The sequence below is a fragment of the Salmo trutta genome, chromosome 21 (assembly GCF_901001165.1).
Source record: "Salmo trutta chromosome 21, fSalTru1.1, whole genome shotgun sequence".
Lineage (NCBI taxonomy): Eukaryota > Metazoa > Chordata > Actinopteri > Salmoniformes > Salmonidae > Salmo > Salmo trutta.
Genome location: NC_042977.1, coordinates 20,875,121 through 20,894,247, shown reverse-complemented (window position 1 = coordinate 20,894,247; position 19,127 = coordinate 20,875,121). Strand labels below are relative to the sequence as shown.

General features: G+C 42.2%; 1 protein-coding gene across 2 annotated transcripts in view; it reads right to left on the bottom strand.

The window, feature by feature from the left end:
• The window catches only part of LOC115156911 (vasoactive intestinal polypeptide receptor 2), a 31,416-nt gene that overhangs the window by 3,426 nt on the left and 8,863 nt on the right, over positions 1-19,127 (bottom strand). For both annotated transcript variants that reach the window (XR_003868346.1, XM_029704731.1), the window contains exons 3-12: positions 14,960-15,073; positions 11,465-11,556; positions 7,430-7,527; positions 7,087-7,216; positions 5,019-5,169; positions 4,843-4,903; positions 3,265-3,334; positions 2,692-2,783; positions 1,012-1,138; positions 840-881 (exon numbers count right to left, since the gene is read on the bottom strand). Coding sequence is in view for 1 of the 2 variants with exons in the window: in XM_029704731.1 (XP_029560591.1) it covers positions 840-881; positions 1,012-1,138; positions 2,692-2,783; positions 3,265-3,334; positions 4,843-4,903; positions 5,019-5,169; positions 7,087-7,216; positions 7,430-7,527; positions 11,465-11,556; positions 14,960-15,073 (977 nt within the window). In the remaining variant the exon portion in view is untranslated. The remainder of the gene's footprint in view (positions 1-839; positions 882-1,011; positions 1,139-2,691; positions 2,784-3,264; positions 3,335-4,842; positions 4,904-5,018; positions 5,170-7,086; positions 7,217-7,429; positions 7,528-11,464; positions 11,557-14,959; positions 15,074-19,127) is intronic.

Here is a 19,127-nt window from a genome sequence, read left to right as displayed (position 1 = left end):
GAAAGATGGGCAGGGACTCTGCTGCCCTAACTGGTTTTCCTGGGGAAAACTGGTTCCCCCATTAGGTTGCCAGGTCAGGCAAGAGCTTGGACTGGGCTGAGCTGAGCGGGAGCTGGCCTCCTGTAGGGTTGGAAGGGCTAAGAGATCAGAGGTGGCAGAACGGACTACTCAGGTTGGGGTGTGTTGTTTGAGCAGAGCCTGAAGGTAGGGAGGTGCAGTTCCTCTTGCTGCTCCATAGGAAAGTACCATGGTCTTCCAGTGGAGTGTGTGGAGTAGCAGGGTGACATGAGAGAACTTGGGTAGCTTGAACACAGGCGGACTGCAGTGTTCTGGATAAGTTGCAGGGGTTTGATGACACAAGTGGGGAGCCCAGCCAACAGCAAGTTGCGAATGGTCCAGATGGGAGATGACAAGTGCCTGGATTAGAATCTGCACTGCTTCCTGTGTGAAGTAGGGTCGTACTCTACGGATGTTGTAGAGCATCAACCTGCAGGAGCGACTCACTGCTTTGATGTTTGCAGAGAACAACAGGGTGTAGTCCAGGGTCACACCAAGGTTATTTGCACTCTGGGAGCGGGACACTGGAGTTGTCAACCGCGGAGCTGCTCCGTCTTGTCGAGGTTGAGGTCAATTACAATGATGTACACAACAGCTTTTATAAACGCCTGCACGTTGCTTCTCATATATCCTCATTTGGGCCAAGGAAGACTTTGTCAACACTGATTCAACCCTAATCATTTACACTGTTGTGCGTCTTCTTAACTGGGCCATCAGTGCCCAAGGCAACCTATTCATTCCATAATAAAATGCAATTAAGAGCAATCAAGGAGAGCGCTTACCTCACTGTTTAAGAAACAGTACAGGATGGCAACCACCAGGCCCTGTCAACAGAACAGCAACAGACAGTCTTCAAAATGAGAAACAACCAAAAACAATCCAAAACAAAAATGCCCCAAATATAGCCAAAATATATTGTGATGGATTCAAATATCCAAAAAGGATCAGTTTTACCTGAAAGGAGCCAATAGCAAGGTCAAAGAAGATTTTATAATTTTCCATGGATTCACTGAGAGACACAAAGACAACGTAATGGATGCCAAACAGGGGGATCAGCAGGAGAGTGGATTTGGCCAACCTCCTGAAACCAGACACACAATATTACAGACACACTCTATGGAGGGGACCTAGAGACTACACTGTTATACAATCACATTCACTGAGTATAGCCAACATTGGGAACACCTTCCTAATATTGAGTTGCACCCCCCTTTTGCCCTCAGAACAGCCTCAATTAGTTGAGTCATGGACTCTACAAGGTGTAGAAAGCGTTCCAAAGGGATGCTGGCCCATGATGACTCCAATGCTTCCCACAGTTGTGTCAAGTTGGCTGGATGTCCTTTGGGTGGTGGACCATTCTTGATACACATGGGAAACTGTTGAGTGAAAAACCCAGCAGCGTTGCAGTTCTTGATGCAAACCGGTGCGCCTGGCACCTAATACCTTACCCCGTTCAAAGGCACTTCAATATTTTTGCCTTGCCTATTCACCCTCTGAATGGCACATATACAAAATCCATGTCTATATTGTCTCAAGGCTTAAAAATAATTCTTTAACCTGTCTCCTCCCCTTCATTTACACAAGGGATCATAGCTTTCACCTGGATTCACCTGGTCAGTCTATGCCATGGAAAGTGCATGCTTTGTATACTTAGTGTATAATTTAATAATAATTGTTGTTAATACGTCCACAAAACATTGGTGTTTACCCATTAAATGATAGGGAGCATATAAGGCTTTGATGGGTATGGGGACTTTGATGGGTGTGGGGGCCACAACAAAAATCTAAACTAATCATGAGGTGCCACAGTGGCTCGTGGGTCTACGTACTCACGTCCATACCAACACATGCAGTCAGAGCCTTTTGAGGGCCCCATGTTGTTTGCTGTGCTGTGAGAGTAACCCATAGTGCACTACTTTTGACCAGAGCTCTATGGGCACTAACAGTTGTGCACTATGAAGGCAATAGGGTGCCATTTCAGACACATCCTAAATCGTGAAGGGGCCCTGACTGCTAAGTGCCAACCAAGGTGGACTTTCCTGTAGCAGTAGACAGCAGCTCATCCAGTCGTAGCGTTGCCAGCCGCTTCTCAGCCCTTAAATCCACTCACAGACAAGATGGGAATATTTCTCCCTGAAGGCAAATACGTGCTGTGCTGACCACCTCTATAGCTTAGCCGAATCTAGTGTCACTCTACAATGTACAGTTTGCACAATAGAACAATAGGCTACATATCTATGTCTTATGCTTGAGAAGTCAACTAAAATACCATATGTCAGAGTGACACAAAGGCATACTGAAACATTTGAGCACTTAATTTCTCTGTTCAGGAATGTTGACACTGAGTATTCATGGTCTGTTGCCTGAGTGCAGTAACACATAGGTCTCCCTGTTTTGTGACTGACTGACCACAACAACACATACCTGTATTGTGACTGACTGACCATAACAACACATACCTGTATTGTGACTGACTGACCACAACAACACATACCTGTATTGTGACTGACTGACCACAACAACACATACCTGTATTGTGACTGACTGACCACAACAACACATACCTGTATTGTGACTGACTGACCACAACAACACATACCTGTATTGTGACTGACTGACCACAACAACACATACCTGTATTGTGACTGGTCGTTGCCACCCACATCAGGACACCTCAGCTTCTGAACCAAAATCCTTATAATACTGATGAACAGGAGGAAGTTCACCTGGAAACCCAGTCAACATATATTGACATACAGTATGTTGTATATTTAGTGAAATTTGGTTACTGCAGTTCTTTTTAAGGGCAGTTAACTCAGCTATAACCAGCGTTGGTAAACATTGAGGGATGTGTTATGCAATCAGATAAGACAACATTACTTATTTCCATATAAATCATCTGTTGTAAAATGAAATGACAGTTCGATAAAGCTAGTTCAACCTTGAACTACATCCAGGCCAGCATCAATTCACATGCATGCAGAGCATCTACGTTTAACATGCTCTTGCCGTTACAGTCCTATCAGCTCCCCAGTATGCGCTGGCTACCTAACATGACAGATCGGAATATTCTCTGTGTGGCATTTACTTATCTCCTGGACACATTCTGTTTAGTTAATGCTTGGGATGTAGCAGGGGTTTGATCCTGCATGTGGTAAAGGACATTAAAACCGCAGCAACCAAGAAGGATAAATGATATATACCCACCATGATGGAGAAGCCTATGGGTACATTGATCACCCACTTGGGGATTGGGTTATCATTCTGTTCCCAGCATCTGAAGGAATAGGAAATGATACCCATACGAAGATGTTAGTCAACACGTGCCATGCATCCCTGGCCATACTAACCTAAGCACAGCACTCCTAGGTTCCTGCATTTCTAGGGAGTTCTTCCTAGCCACCGTGCTACTACATCTGCATTGCTTGCTGTTTGGGGTTTTAGGCTGGGTTTCTGTATAGCACTTTGTGACATTGGCTGATGTAAAAAGGGCTTTATAAATACATTTGATTGATTGAGCACTTTGAACTGGTTTAAACTGATTTGAGAAATAAATTAAAATGACAAAGGTTGCCAATGCTTCATTAACTTTATAATCACAATCAAATTCTTTCATGCAATCCAAGACAAACAGCACATCTACATTAAGTCTGGCAACAGGCACATGCACAGATTGGGTTCAACCAGTGCCCAAACACCTGCTCTTTTCCCCTCTTATGAAAAAGTGCCCGCACAGCTCATCGATCATTTACATTTTATTATAAAAAATATATAAAACATTTAAAAATATATGATATTCCCTATTTTACCCAAAATTTTATCATAATATCCAATTGGTGTTTTTCACAAGGAGTGACCTCATCTAAATGCTGCAACTCCCAATGGGCTAGGGAGAGATGAAGGTCGAGACGTGAAACATGACCCGCCAAGGCGCACTGCTTCTTAACACACTGCTCGCTTAACCCTGAAGTCAGCCGCACCGATGTGTCGGAGGAAACACCGTCCGACTGACCGAAGTCAGCTTGCAGGCACCCGGGCCACCACAAGGAGTCGCTAGAGCGCGATGAGCCAAGGAAAGCACTGCTGGTCAAACCCTCCCCTAACCCAGACGGTGCTGGACCAATTGTGCACCGCCCTTTGGTGTTCACGGTCACAGCCCCAGGCTGTAGTACCTTAGACCACTGCACCATTCAGGTCTCTTAGAATATTGTTCTTAATTTTAAACGTAACAAATTGCGCATAAAATTAGGTCATTTCATAAACTCTTTGATCTCAGAAAATACACCCCCCCCCCCTCACAAGACCACACTCATCTGACTTGCATGCAGTGGCCACTGGCTGCGGGCGGGCGGGGAGACATTTCCTTGTTCTTTGCCCCTAACAGTGAATGAGACTCATGACAGATCCAACTTCAATAGTAGCCTCCTACCAGGAAAGAATGGGGCAATTTGACTGATTGTTAGTAAGAGGCAGATGTCAGCAGCAGAACACACTCAAATCAAGTGAAAACTATTTTTTAACCCGACGGCATTGCTAACTAGCTAGCATATTTAGCCTACATCATCATTCGTTCTCTGGTCGTCTCTAGGCCTAGGAGTCACTGGCTTGCTTACAATGTTTGATGAGTGAGTGTGTTGTACCAGAAAATATTTCACAGATTTTCTTTTTTGGGGTGCGGCCCCCCCACACCCCAAAAAAAGATGGACGGTGTTGCACTGCCCCCCAAATGAAAATAATCCACTACTCTACCAACCATGTACATTTATGCTTTCCAAGGTGACTTACCCAGTATCCTCAAAATAAACCCTTGTAATAGCCCATGCAGAAACAAACACGGTTGGGAATCCTGAAATACAGATGGAGAATTCACTGAATACAATCTCATAGCATAAATGGATTGGATGTACTGCATGTTCCTCACTGTTTTTGATACATTGGATATATGTTAATGACTAGCTTACCCCAGCCAATGAGAAGATAAACGATGAAGTGTCTATTTTCAGAGAAGATGACAATCAGGAGTGTATGGAGGTAGAGGCCCTCGACCAGCAACCAGAAGAAGTTGGCCATGATAAAATATTGAAAAATCACCAGGCTCGCCTTGCATCCAATCTGGAACAACATTGTAGTCCATCACTTGTGCTGCTATACAAAGAGAAACTACAGGACACTCAACACAAATAACCAAAGTGTGTATCTATATGGAAACTGAATTCCATGTACTTATTCTGATAGAAATGAGTGGTTACCAGATCTTTGTCTAAAGTTTCCCCAAACCAACACAATCGGAGTGAACTGAAGGAGCAAGAATCAAAATGTGTCCAACGGAAACTGAATTCCGTACCTCAATTTCAAAGAAGTGAAAGAAACATGTTTCATAGCAAATCTACACAAATACAGTTGAAGTCAGAAGTTTACATACACCTTAGCAAAATACATTTAAACTCAGTTTCACAATTCCTGGCATTTAATCCTAGTAAAAAGTCCCTGTCTTAGGTCAGTTAGGATCACCACTTTATTTTAAGCATGTGAAATGACAGAATAATAGTAAAGAGAATGATTTATTTCAGCTTTTATTTCTGTCATCACATTCCCAGTGGGTCAGAAGTTTACATACACTCAATTAGTATTTGGTAGCATTGCCTTTAAATTGTTTAACTTGGGTCAACCGTATTGGGTAGCCTTCCACAAGCTTCCCACAATAAGTTGGGTGAATTTGGCCCATTCCTCCTGACAGAGCTGGTGTAACTGAGTCAGGTTTGTAGGCCTCCTTGCTCGCACACGCTTTTTCAGTTCTGCCCACAATTTTTCAATAGGATTGATGTCAGGGCTTTGGGATGGCCACTCCAATACCTTGACTTTGCGTACTATTGTTTGTACAGATGAATGTGGTACCTTCAGGCACTTGGAAATTGCTCCCAAGGATGAACCAGACTTGTGGAGGTCTACAATTTTTTCTGAGGTCTAGGCTGATTTCTTTTGATTTTCCCATGATGTCAAGCAAAGAGGCACTGAGTTTGAAGGTAGGCCTTGAAATAGATCCACAGGTACAACTCCAATTGACTCAAATGATGTCAATTATCGGATGGGGCCACAGTGTCTCCTGACCCCTCCTGTCTCAGCCTTCAGTATTTATGCTGCAGTAGTTTATGTGTCGGGGGGCTAGGGTCAGTCTTATATCTGGAGTATTTCTCCTGTCCTATTCGGTGCCCTGTCTGAATTTAAGTATGCTCTCTCTAATTCTCTCTCTCGGAGGACCTGAGCCCTAGGACCATGCCTCAGGACTACCTGGCATGATGACTCCTTGTTGTCCCCAGTCCACCTGGCCGTGCTGCTGCTCCAGTTTCAACTGTTCTGCCTGCGGCTATGGAACCCTGACCTGTTCACTGTGATTACTATTATTTGACCATGCTGGTCATTTATGAACATTTGAACATCTTGACCATGTTCTGTTATAATCTCCACCCGGCACAGCCAGAAGAGGACTGGCTACCCCTCATAGCCTGGTTCCTCTCTAGGTTTCTTCCTAGGTTTTGGCCTTTCTAGGGAGTTTTTCCTAGCCACCATGCTTCTACACCTGCATTGCTTGCTATTTTGGGGTTTTAGGCTGGGTTTCTGTACAGCACTTTGATATATCAGCGGATGTAAGAAGGGTTATATAAATACATTTGATTTGAATTAGCCTATCAGAAGCTTCTAAAGCAATAATTTTCTGGATTTTTCCAAGCTGTTTAAAGGCACAGTCAACTTAGTGTATGTAAACTTCTGACACACTGGAATTGTGATACTGTGAATTATAAATTAAATAATCTCTCTGTAAACAATTGTTGGAAAAAGTACTTGTGCCAAAACTATAGTTTGTTAACAAGAAATTTGTGGAGTGGTTGAAAAATTAGTTTTATTGACTCCAACCTAAGTGCATGTAAACTTCCAACTTCAACTGTACATCTATACCAATACATATCAGTTGGAATTGTCAATGATCTATAAGAATCAGAGGTATACAGGCTGATGAACAACCTGACTCACCAGTGAAGGCTGCTCAGAGCACTGATTGCGAGAGAAGAGGATGTCGTCCTTCACAAGGACTGCCACCGCTCTCAGGATGAAGGAAAAGAACAGGTTGAGGTGAATGTAGTTCCGCGTGCAGTGGAGTTTTCTATAGAGGGAGTGGAAGAAATGATTTAGCAGAGGATCTCTGGTGATTTATCAGAGGATCTCTGCTGTGTGACAATACCCTGCTGCTTCTCTCTACAGTGAGTGACTAAGACTGTTTCCCAAAAAGCACCTTATTTCCTACAGTATATGATGCACTACATTTGACCACTATATAGGAAATAGGGTGTCTTTGGGGACTCATCCTAACTCTCACCTGAATAGACAGAGGATGGCGCTCCCGGTTGTGAGGGCGATCAAAGACAAACTGTGGCCCAGTGTATACAGCGTCTTCACCACCGTAAAGAAGACAAGCTATAGGTGAGAGAACATACAGTCATTGGCAGTATCAAAGCTGTATATATCATTTATCTCAGATGGGCATTCACTTCAGCACCATAGAAGACGAGTCAGGAGAAAGAACATACAGGGCACAGGTCCAGTGTATGGGTCCCTTTCAGAAGTGACTTTGATCCTAACACCAAATGACAGATGTAAAATCATATAATCATCACCAGCAACATGTTGAAACTGAAAGACTGTAGGATCTATAGAAACATCATTTTCAGAGTCACAAAAGTGTACTTTAGAGACGGTGTTTAAAAACATTGGGGAGAAAAAGATGTACCGAGCATTACTGTCAGAAAGAGCCTTCCCCTGAAAGGAGCCATTGTAAGTACAGTGCCTTTTCTGCTAATCATTCAACCCACTCAAAGAGTGATTCACAGATTCAAAGAGATGAAAATATGTCAATAAAATGACCTGCTCGAATTTGCCCTCTTATCTTGTTTCCCCAGGAAATTAGTCAAAGGTTTGATTTCCCCCCCTTTTACTACAGTCGAGTGAAAAACAAAGAGACATACTCTAAAACAAATGTCAGACAAGGACCGTACCAACGCACCAATGCTCGCAGTCATTCCTTTGAGGCAGTGCCAAATTGACATTCTCTTAGTAAAACAGTCACTCTTTCTAAAAGCATTGAGTGAGCTCCTATCCTGTAGCAGTGACATCTCTTCTCCACCTGCACTTCACACTTTCCATTCCTCATTGTTCTACAAAACGTGGACGCACGCACACACACACACACACTTCCTACAGAACGAATGTATCCCTATAGACAGTTGTAAACAGTGAAATGACAGATACAGTTGAATAGAAACCTTTCATCCTTCCAAGAAAAGGTCCATTTGTTTTGATATCTCTGTATCACCTCCAAAAGATTTTAAAGAAAACTTAGCGTACATTTAGTTGATAAAAAACACCCCAATTGATTACATGAAATACACCTTCACTACAAAGTACATATCAAAACTGCAAGGTGTCTTCAGTACACTTTCCAAGCGTATTCAGATGGAACTGTTGAAAGTTATCCATGGGAAATGCCTAACACCTATCAACCAATAAGCATCCAGGATCCAAACTACCCATTTTATTCTACATAATGATACCTCAAATAAATAATTAGCCACAGCAAAACTGTGTACTGAATTTTGTCTAATTGGCAGGGATCATCATGTCAAAAGGGCAATCAACATCTGTCCCGCTAATCTGCCCATCTGTATCACCAGAAATAGCCTTTGATCCTACAAATATTGTTTAAAAAAAAAATAATTACAGTATGAGAGGAACAAGTGAGAGTCCTAAATGTTTCCCCTTTAGGAGACTTTGCCACTTCTGACTCTGCCACAGGGACAGAATTGGCTCTCCAGGGCGTCACGTTGTTCTTAGGAAATTGGCTTTAGAGGACACACAGCATGCAACTATTGTACTGTATATGATAGACACAACCTAATATACTGTCAAACTTACATAATTGCTTCAGTAAGAATGTCAATGAATCTATTAATGTATTGTCATTTGAGATATCACACTTAATATATATGAAGGTTACGTTAGGTTTGAACATCACACATCAATGAACGTCATAACGCACCTTCAAATACAACTATAAGAAAAGGTTATACAGCCAAAGTTGATGTTAAATAGCCTGGTGCCAGATCTGTTTGTGCTCTTGCCAACTCCATTGTCAAGCCAAACATAACAATCAGTGACAAGGAGTTGGCATGAAAGCACAAACAGACTGGCACTCAGGCAAGAGGTCACATCCCAAAGGCAGGGTCCCAAAGAGCTTGCACTATATTGGTAATGGCAGGGGGCATCGTTTGGTACTTCTTGCCCCTCCACCACCTTCAAGAATTCCTTGCTTCACTACTAGTTGCAACCCAGAATGTATGAACTACAGGTGTGAAACAAGTCATTGAGGAAACGTGTCCTATCTATTTTTCATAGTGAGGAGATGAACTTTCCTTTCCGAAAGACTGGACTGGCCTTAAGACAGATGGACCGGTGGAAAGGTCACACAGCTAAAGGAAAACCTTTCAGTACATTTAATATTCCATATTTTTTCAGATGGAGATAAGCACAGTGCCAATTGTGGCCCTGTGATCCAGACCAGAGGTGCATCTTGGATAACCTCCAACAGAAGAGAGAAAAAGTGAGCACAATAGGCTATTCAAAGGTACTGACATTCATGCCCCAATCTGAATATAACAAGTGAATGGGAGGGAATCGTTGACAACACTTTTACTTCAGTCAGTATGTCAAATGAGAATTACTGGTGTTGGGAGCAGGGTTGCAAGGAACCTGATTACAAAAAAATGAACTGTATTCAGTAATGTTACCAGCAAAATATTGTAATCTGTTTACAGATACTTTTGAAAAACGGATTATTTCTTAGATCTTTTTTTTACAGAAAGGATGTTTGCAAAAAACTACATTACGACACCTTCTTGTTATCTTAATGACATTCAATTTAGCATGGAAAAAAGGCACACGTTTAAGTTTGTTCCACCTGAGTGAGTCTGACCACAAGTCAGAGACCACTATGATGACACACCAGATGGGTTTGATGGATCCTTTTTGTCTTCTTCTGATGCCTCTTAAGGGGAAAGTAATCTAACAGTAAATCAGATTAGGTTACTGATTACAGTTTTGACACAACTAGCAACTGTAACGGATTACATTTACAAAGTAACCTACCCAACCCTGGTTGGGAGTATTATTTAAATTATCTCAGTTTGATTTTCCTTTTTCAGGTCTCATCTATGATCAAATGCTGGGCAGTGGAATAGCAGTATGAATCTGTTGCTACTTGCTTGGTCTCTTACTAACATCTGCTGTAGTGGGCCAACCAGGAGGACAGTAACTCGGAGTCTGTATCCAAAATGTCACCCAATTCACCACCAGGGTTAGGTAGGTTACCTGTCCAAAATTGTAAATCAGTAACATAACTTTTGGATTATCCAAACTCAGTAATGTAAACAGATTACATTCAGTTACTTTTGGATTACTTTCCCCTTAAGAGGCATCAGAAGAAGACAAAAAGGATCCATCAAACCCATCTGGTGTGTCATCATAGTGGTCTCTGACTTGTGGTCAGACTCCCTCAGGTGGAACAAACTTAAACGTGCGCATTTTTCCAATGATGAATTGAATGTCACTGAGAAAACAGAAAGGTGTTTTGAATTTTAAAATAATCCAAGATGTAATCTGTAATCAGATGACAATATTTTTGCTGGTAACGTTACGGAATACAGTTAGTTTTGTAATCAGATTACATGTAACTGATTACTTGTATTCAGTTACTCCCCAACCCTGTTCTACCTCAGGGCTCTGTTCAAAAGCAGTGCACTATAGGGAATAGGGTGCCATTTGGGACACAGCCTGGTACAATGTTTAGATTGAGGAGACAGCTGGGTGCCACAGTGAACAGGATGTTTTATTTAGCCTTTAAGGCGCCTGTGTTTCATCTGTATTTCAAGTCATCAGGTAGAAGTGAGCACACAAACACACACACTGCAGCACACCTTCCCTATTAAAACAGACCGAGGACAGAATTTCAATGCATTTAGCAAAGGGTTCTTAGCAAAGGGTTCTACTGCTAGTTTTCATTACCAGCATGAGGGCCTTAACACTCAGAAATCAGACCAAACTAAATCATATTTTATATAATATAAAACCATGGAAAACTCTATCACACAAGAACATTGCCTTGTTTCTCTCTCTGAGGTCCAACGTATCAACACCTTCATTGCAATATCTAATATATAATAGAGTACTGTATTATATTTCCAAATAAATCTACTTTCAAGTCATATCATGAAGTTTCTTGGTCAAACTAAGAACAATGATACAACACCAGAGAGACAATAGATGTAGAGATCTAGATCTTAAAGAACATCACCCTGTTTACCTTATCATGCTTTTCTTCTGCCCCACACACACTGCTGATGTTGGGGAAAACATCAGACCATCCGTCCGCTGTACAGTTCTTGTTTATGTTTCCTGTGGATAGGAGAAACATTGTTTTTGCCAGTTAAATGTTTCTATTGCCTCTTCTCTAAAACCTTTAGAAATGGTTATCCAGACCCATTACTCCTTTCATAAGTCATAGTCAAAGAAAGATGCAGAATGTTCATTTGTTTGGAGATGCAGGGATTTGATTTCTCTGGTGAGTTTGATGAAAGATTTTTCCTTAGCCAAGATTATCCTCCACTGTTGTCACAGATAGTAAGCCCAATCAAGCTGACTGAAATATTGGCTTCACACACAACCCCAAAGTGAATTGCTGTGATCCCATTTTGAGCATGACAGATGATGGCTTCCATTAAAGTTTCATTCATCAGGCTCTTGTTTACAGTATTGTCATATATTTTAAAGGCTGTTTTTATATCTATATCAAATTGATATATCAATATCATTTCTGGGTAACAAGTAAGTACCTTACTGTAATAGTTTTCCATTAAAATGGACAAAAATAGCTTTTTATCAAAAAACTATTCTCAAGCGAGAATTTAGCTAGGACTGTCTGGGAGTGGGGGAGGGGAAAACTGAAAACTAGCCGTTATTGCCAGAGAACTCTTTGGAACTCTCTTTGTTATTGGTCTATTAACCAGTTTACCAACTGGTGATGTCACCCGGCAAGCCCGAAACTCCCATCCATGCAAACCTGCTGATTAGAAAGTCCTGTGTAGATTGTATTTTCACACTGTTAGTGTCAGTTTCATCAGCTGTTGTACAATATGATTTAAAAAACACAGGAAAACTGAATTTCTACTGTACTGGGCCTTCAAAAGATATTCAGACAGACTTTTCAAGGGCAAATAGATGTAATTTTGAGAGACAGGTTTTTAACAAAAACCACTCACTCTGGGAAGAACAATCAATTGTTCAATGCTTGAGTCAAAGGAGCCTTCGACTTAGTAGGTTGAATATTGAATGTGTTTCTTCACTTGGGTTTGGCATTCCACAGAGGTCTAGATGAGAGAATGTGTCTGGAGATATAAACGTCTGGAGTGTGCTCTGCTCTGTGGCAGGGACAGACAGGGGCAGGGGGAGAATGTAAGCGGAACAGAGGATGTGAGAGCCTGTGTTTATTCTCTCTGTGTTATTCTCGAGGAGACAACGATGACTGTCCCAAATGGCACCCTATTCCTCACAGTGCACGACTTTTGACCAGAGTCTTATCGGCCCTGGTCAAAAGTAGTGCACTATATAGGGAATAGGGTGCCATTTGGAACGCCGCCGATGGCAGTGCCTGAACCCAGTGTGCAACGTCCTGTAATGTACTTTGCCACATACTATGTATAACCACAGGCCTCTTTCTTTCTTTCTCCACTTCTGTGATCGGAATGAGCATGTCTCACTCCATTAGTCTACTCTACTCTACACAGACCCTGCCATAGCAGCCTGCCTAGCCGTAGGTTTGACGAGTGCTATAGGGCTCCCCAGAGGTTTCTGTTACAAAGAAGTCTTCCAAGCCAATTTACATGCCCAACTCGTCCTTTCCAAATCAATTTCACACAGCTAGTTTTAACCCAGAGGTACACTATACATACAAAAGTATGTGGACACCCCTTCAAATTAGTGGATTCAGACACATTGGTTGTTGACAGGTGTATAAAGTCCAGCACACAGCCATGCAATGTCCATAGACAAACATTGGCAGTAGAATGGCCTGTACTAAAGAGCACAGTGACTTTCAACGTGGCACCGTCATAGGATGCCACCTTTCCAACAAGTCAGTTCATCAAATTTCTGCCCTGCTAGAGCTGCCCCGGTCAACTGTAAGTGCTGCTATTGTGAAGTGGAAACCTCTAGGAGCAACAACGGCTCAGCCGCGAAGTGGTAGCTCACACAAGCTCACAGAAAGGGACCGTCAGTTGCTGAAACGCATACGGCAAAAAAATGTGTCTATCCTCGGTTGTAACACTCACTACCGAGTTCCAAACTGCCTCTGGAAGCAACATCAGCACAAGAACTGTTCGCCGGGAGCTTCATTAAATGGGTTTCCATGGCCGAGCAGCCGCACACAAGCCTAAGATCACCATGCTCAATGCCAAGCGTCGGCTGAAATGGTGTAAAGCTCGCCGCCATTACACTCTGGAGCAGTGGAAACACGTGCATCACCATTTGGCTGTCCGATTAGCGAATCTGGGTTTGGCGGATGCCAGGAGGACACTACCTGCCCCAATGCATAGTGCCAACTGTAAAGTTTGGTGGAGGAGGAATAATGGTCTGGGGCTGTTTTTCATGGTTCAGGCTAGGCTCCTTGGTTCCAGTGAAGGGAAATCTTAATGCTACAGCATACAACGACATTTTAGATGATTTTGTCATTCCAACTTTGTGGCAACAGTTGGGGAAGGCCCTTTCCTGTTTCAGCATGATAATGCCCCCGTGCACAAAGCAAGGTCCATACAGAAATGGTTTGTTGAGATCGGTGTGGAAGAACTTGAGTGGCCTGCACAGAGCCCTGACCTCAACCCCATTGGGATGAATTGGAACGCCGACTGCTAGCCAGGCCTAATCGCCCAACATCAGTGCTCGACCTCACTAATGCTCTTGTGGCTGAATGGAAGCAAGTCCCTGCAGCAATGTTCCAACATCTAGTGGAAAGCCTTCCCAGAAGAGTGGAGGCTGTCATAGCAGCAAAAGGGGGACCAACTCCATATTAATGCTTATGATTTTGGAAAGAGATGTTCGACGAGTAGGTGTCCACATACTTTTGGCCATTTAGTGTATCTTGAATGTGGGGCGTTCATCATAGGACTGGAACCTGTCTTCAAGTGAATACGATAATCTAACAGTATAATCCATCATTTATCATCCTCTTTGTCTGGGTAATTAGTTTAGAATGAATGAAGTGTCCGTGCAGATTCATTCAGACTGATGGGAAGGAAGAGAGCTCCACAGCATCCTAGTCTGCCACATGGGCCATTGGAGATTGTGGAGTGAGCAGACATGATTCAGTTTGCCTCTAGTCCATGCAGTGCAGAACATATTCTCTGAACCTTGCTTGGTACAATTCACCATGATTCAGTGCCACAGTATATAAAAAAAGAACGATATAGACTTGGGGCCATTTTTGTCCCTGGCTTTCAATGCACTCCAAAAGGTAGAACATCTACATTACACTGGTCTATACACCTCAGTAATTCTGTGAAATGAGAAACATGGGTCTGGTGTGACTCCAAAGGCCGAACATAGCGTGAGCTTTAACCCGAAAGAAAACGTACATAACATTGTAGTGCAGCTTTTGATATCCCAGACCATATCAGAACATTGCTTGAGGAATATCTCAAACTACCCTTTCATCTGGGCCTGGGTTTGAGAACAGAACATTCACACAAAACCATCCAGAAATGTTACTTTGCCATTGATATCAAAAGGAAAAAATACAATACTTTACCATTTCTGCCAAAAAACATCTTGAGCACTCTGGGGCACTCTCTAGTGACAGTCTCTCCAACCTCTGCACGGTCCCAACATGCTATGTTATCCCAGATCGCTTTGCATCCCACTCCTGTCAAGAGATCAGACAGCAGCGTCTTAGAAAATTTAAGTAAATAAAACATGTTTATCATAACTCTGCCTTATGCAACTGTTGAAATTGTACTTCTGCCATAGGTGATTCAAGACCATACCCTCTACAGCAGGGCTCTCTAACCCTGTTCTTGAAGAGCTACCCTCCTGTAGGTTTTCCAAACCCCAGTTGTAACTAACCTGATTCAGCTTATCAACCAGCTAATTATTAGAATCAGGTGAGCTCGATTAGGGTTAGAGAGAAAATGTACAGGGTGGTAGCTCTCCGGGAACAGGGTTGGAGAGCCATGCTACAGTGCCTTTGGAAAGTATTCAGACCCCTTGACTTTTTCCACATTTTGTTACGCTACAGCCTTATTCTAAAATGGATTAAATAAATAAAAAAATCCTCAGCGATCTACACACATAACCCCATTAATGACCAAGCGAAAACAGGTTTTTAGAAGTACCTTATTTACATAAGTATTCAGAGCCTTTGATATGAGACTCGAAATTGAGCTCACGTCCATCCTGTTTCCATTGATCATCCTTGATGTTTCTACAACTTGATTGGAGTCCACCTGTGGTAAATTCAATTGATTGGACAAGATTTGGAAAGGCACAACTCTGTCTACTGTATATAAGGTCCCACAGTTGACAGTGCATGTCAGAGCAAAAACCAAGCCATGAGGTCGAGACAGGATTGTGTCGAGGCACAGATCTGGGGAAGGGTAACAAAAAATGTCTGCTGCATTGAAGGTCCCCAAGAACACAATGGCCTCATCATTCTTAAATGGAAGAAGTTTGGAACCACCAAGACTCTTCCTAGAGCTGGCAGCCTGGCCAAACTGAGCAATCGGGGGAGAAAGGCTTTGGTCAGGGAGGTGACCAAAAACCCGATGGTCACTCTGACAGCGCTCTAGAGTTCCTCTGTGGTGGTGGGAGAAACTTCTAGAAGGACAACCATCACTGCAGCACTCCACCAATCAGGCCTTTATGGTACAGTTGCCAGACACAATCCACTCTTCAGTAAAAGGCACCTAAAGACTCTCAGACCATGAGAAACAAGATTATTTGGTCTGATGAAACCAAGATTGAACTATTTGGCCTGAATGCCAAGCGTCAGGTCTGGAGGAAACCTGGCACCATCACTACAGTGAAGCATGGTAGTGGCAGTATTATGCTGTGGGGGGGGGGTCAGTGACAGGAACTGTGAGACTAGTCAGGATCGAGGCAAAGATGAATGGAAAACAAAGTACAGAGAGATCCTTGATGAAAACCTGCTCAGGACCTCAGACTGGGGGGGAAGGTTCACCTTCCAACAGGACAATGACCCTAAGCACACAGCCAAGACAACGCAGGAGTGGCTTCGGGACAAGTCTCTGAATGGCCCAGTCAGAGCCCGGACTTGAACCAGATTGAACATCTCTGGAGAAACCTGAAAATAGCTGTGCAGGAACGCTTCCCATCCGACCTAACAGGGCTTGAGAGGATCTGCAGAGAAGAATAGGAGAAACTCCCCAAATACAGGTGTGCCAAGCTTGTAGCGTCATACTTAAGACTTGAGGCTGTGATTGCTGCCAAAGGTGCTTCAACAAAGTATTGAGTAAAAGGTCTGAATACTTATGAAAATGTGATATTTCTGTTTTAAATGTTTTATAAATTAGCAAAAAATTCTAAAAACCTGTTTTTGCTTTGTCATTATGGGGTTTTGTGTGTAGCTTAATGAGGAGAAAAAACATTTAAATCCATTTTAGGAAAAGGCTGTAACAAAATGTGGAAAAAGGCAAGGGGTCTGAAAACTTTCTGAAGGATAAGTACTGTAGTGTAGACACAATATACAATATACACTGCACAATATACACTACACAATACAGCAGGGTCTTTCAGAATGAAAGGTAGTCCATTAGGCTGCTGGTGTTTGGAACAATATGATAGACTCTCTGTGTGGGAGTGAAAGTGGCTAAATGTGTGACTCTATTTGCTTCACCAATGTCAGGAGGAGGACCACGGCTGAGAAAGCCTTTCGCTGAAACTTGATTCCTGAAATGGCTTGTTATGAAACAAAAGGGTGTGAAAGTGCCAAGGGCAGACTTAACAGTCAAACCCTTTTAAGCCACTTAGTGGGAAAAATGGAGCGCTTAAGCTCAGTAAAACATAGATATCAGAAAGAATCCACCAGTAAACAATGTAGCTAGCTCTATCAAAAGAAACCTTTTAACTAACATCAGATAAAAATAATTAAATGAAAACAAAATGGTGAAACCCAGACAAAAAAAATACATATTCATGATGTGACCCACATGAGTGGTATAATGTGTGTCCTTCTGCATCTCAAATGGCACCCTATTCCCTTATAATGCACAGGGCTCTGGTCAAAGTAGTGCATTATAGGGGACAGAGTGACATTTGGGACACACCCAATGATATTATTTTAAGTGCAGCTCCTGCTTGCTGTATGGTATCTTCATAACTGTGATTCAGTGCATGGTAATGGAAGTTTTGTATCACACTTTTAGATGATACTGTTGAGCACTTTGCCACCCACAGTGCGCCCTGGCGCTAATCAACGCATAGATTTTCTTTCATAAATGTTTCATAATCACATTGGGCTTTAGAACAAGAACAAATCAATTATCGATTTGCATTAAGCATGGCTTCATTCCAGTACCAGGGTAACTGATGCATGAAATCCCGGCTCCCTTTATTGTTGACCTGGATGCTCTCTATACTTTAATTCTACAGCTGGCTCAGTTAGTATGAGCATGGTGCTAGCAACGTCATGGTCGTGGTTTTAATTCCCCCTGGGACCGCCCATATGAAAAGGCATACATCTATTAATGAAGTCAAATTATTTTGTGTTCTCTTTCATGTCATTTTATGTTCAGAAAAAGTATTTATTCCTGCTGTAACTGGGTACTTTCAATGCATATTGTACTTCATATTGTCTATAAGAACTGTTTTATACCTATGCTCTGGTTATGGTGAAAGAAGGCAAGTTACATTGCAAAATAATGTATAATTTAAACTATACACGTTGTTTTAATTTTTGCGGCAAAGACTAAGTGTCTTGTCTTTGATAACGTGCACTAATTCCCTTGACAGTTCACAGTAATTCTTTATCCAATTAGTTTAATTTATGTAGCACAGCCTGGGTTACAACTCACAGTAAAGTGTCAACATAGTGAGTCGGCAGCATGGTGGAGCTGCCAGGCATGAAGTTTAGTTTAATAATAATAATAAGAAGAATTAAAACTGCAAGCAGAAATGCCAGGGTTCAAGCTGTGGGCCCACTGTGCTACCATCAGGACAAACTCAACACATTGCCCGAGGATGAGCTACTTCTGTAATCCATACCATGCTTGCCAAATATCAGAACTAAAACATCAAACAGATCATGCAATATGCCTTTGATGTATTTTGGACCAATTGTAATAATGATGACTACTTTAAATGTATTTTTCTCCAGAACCACTGGACCGATCTGCACAAAATTTGGTACATGTATCCATGTTTCTGGCTCAAACAATATGGCCTCTATGAGCCAATGAGCTTGCATGAATGTTTTTTCCTGTCCAACAGTGCCACCATGCAGCCAGAATGAACCATACTATACAGGTTAGCTAGACTCATATCCCTGAGCATGTGTGCCAAATTTCATCAATCTGAGTCAAACAGATAAAGATATATAAATATGTGCCTATTTTAGCGCCACCGTGTGGTCGATCTGAATGTACTTGCATATGTTGAGTCTTGACAGTGTTTGGAACATGTGTGCCAAGTTTGGTTACAATACAAATATCCGTGTCTGATATAGATGCATTAATGTGCCAGACCACACCCACATGAATGTTTATTGGTTAGTAGTAGTCATGTTGTTTGACATACTAGTCTGGAAAATATTGTGTTGAGAGACCTTGGTCCATAGATGCCGTATGTTAAGGTTCATCCAGATCAGCCCAGTGGTTCCAGAGGAGATGTCATTTAAGTGTTTTTAACAAAATTCTAAATGGCGGAAAATCCATCATGGCAAACATTGAGGCAACTTTGTTCCT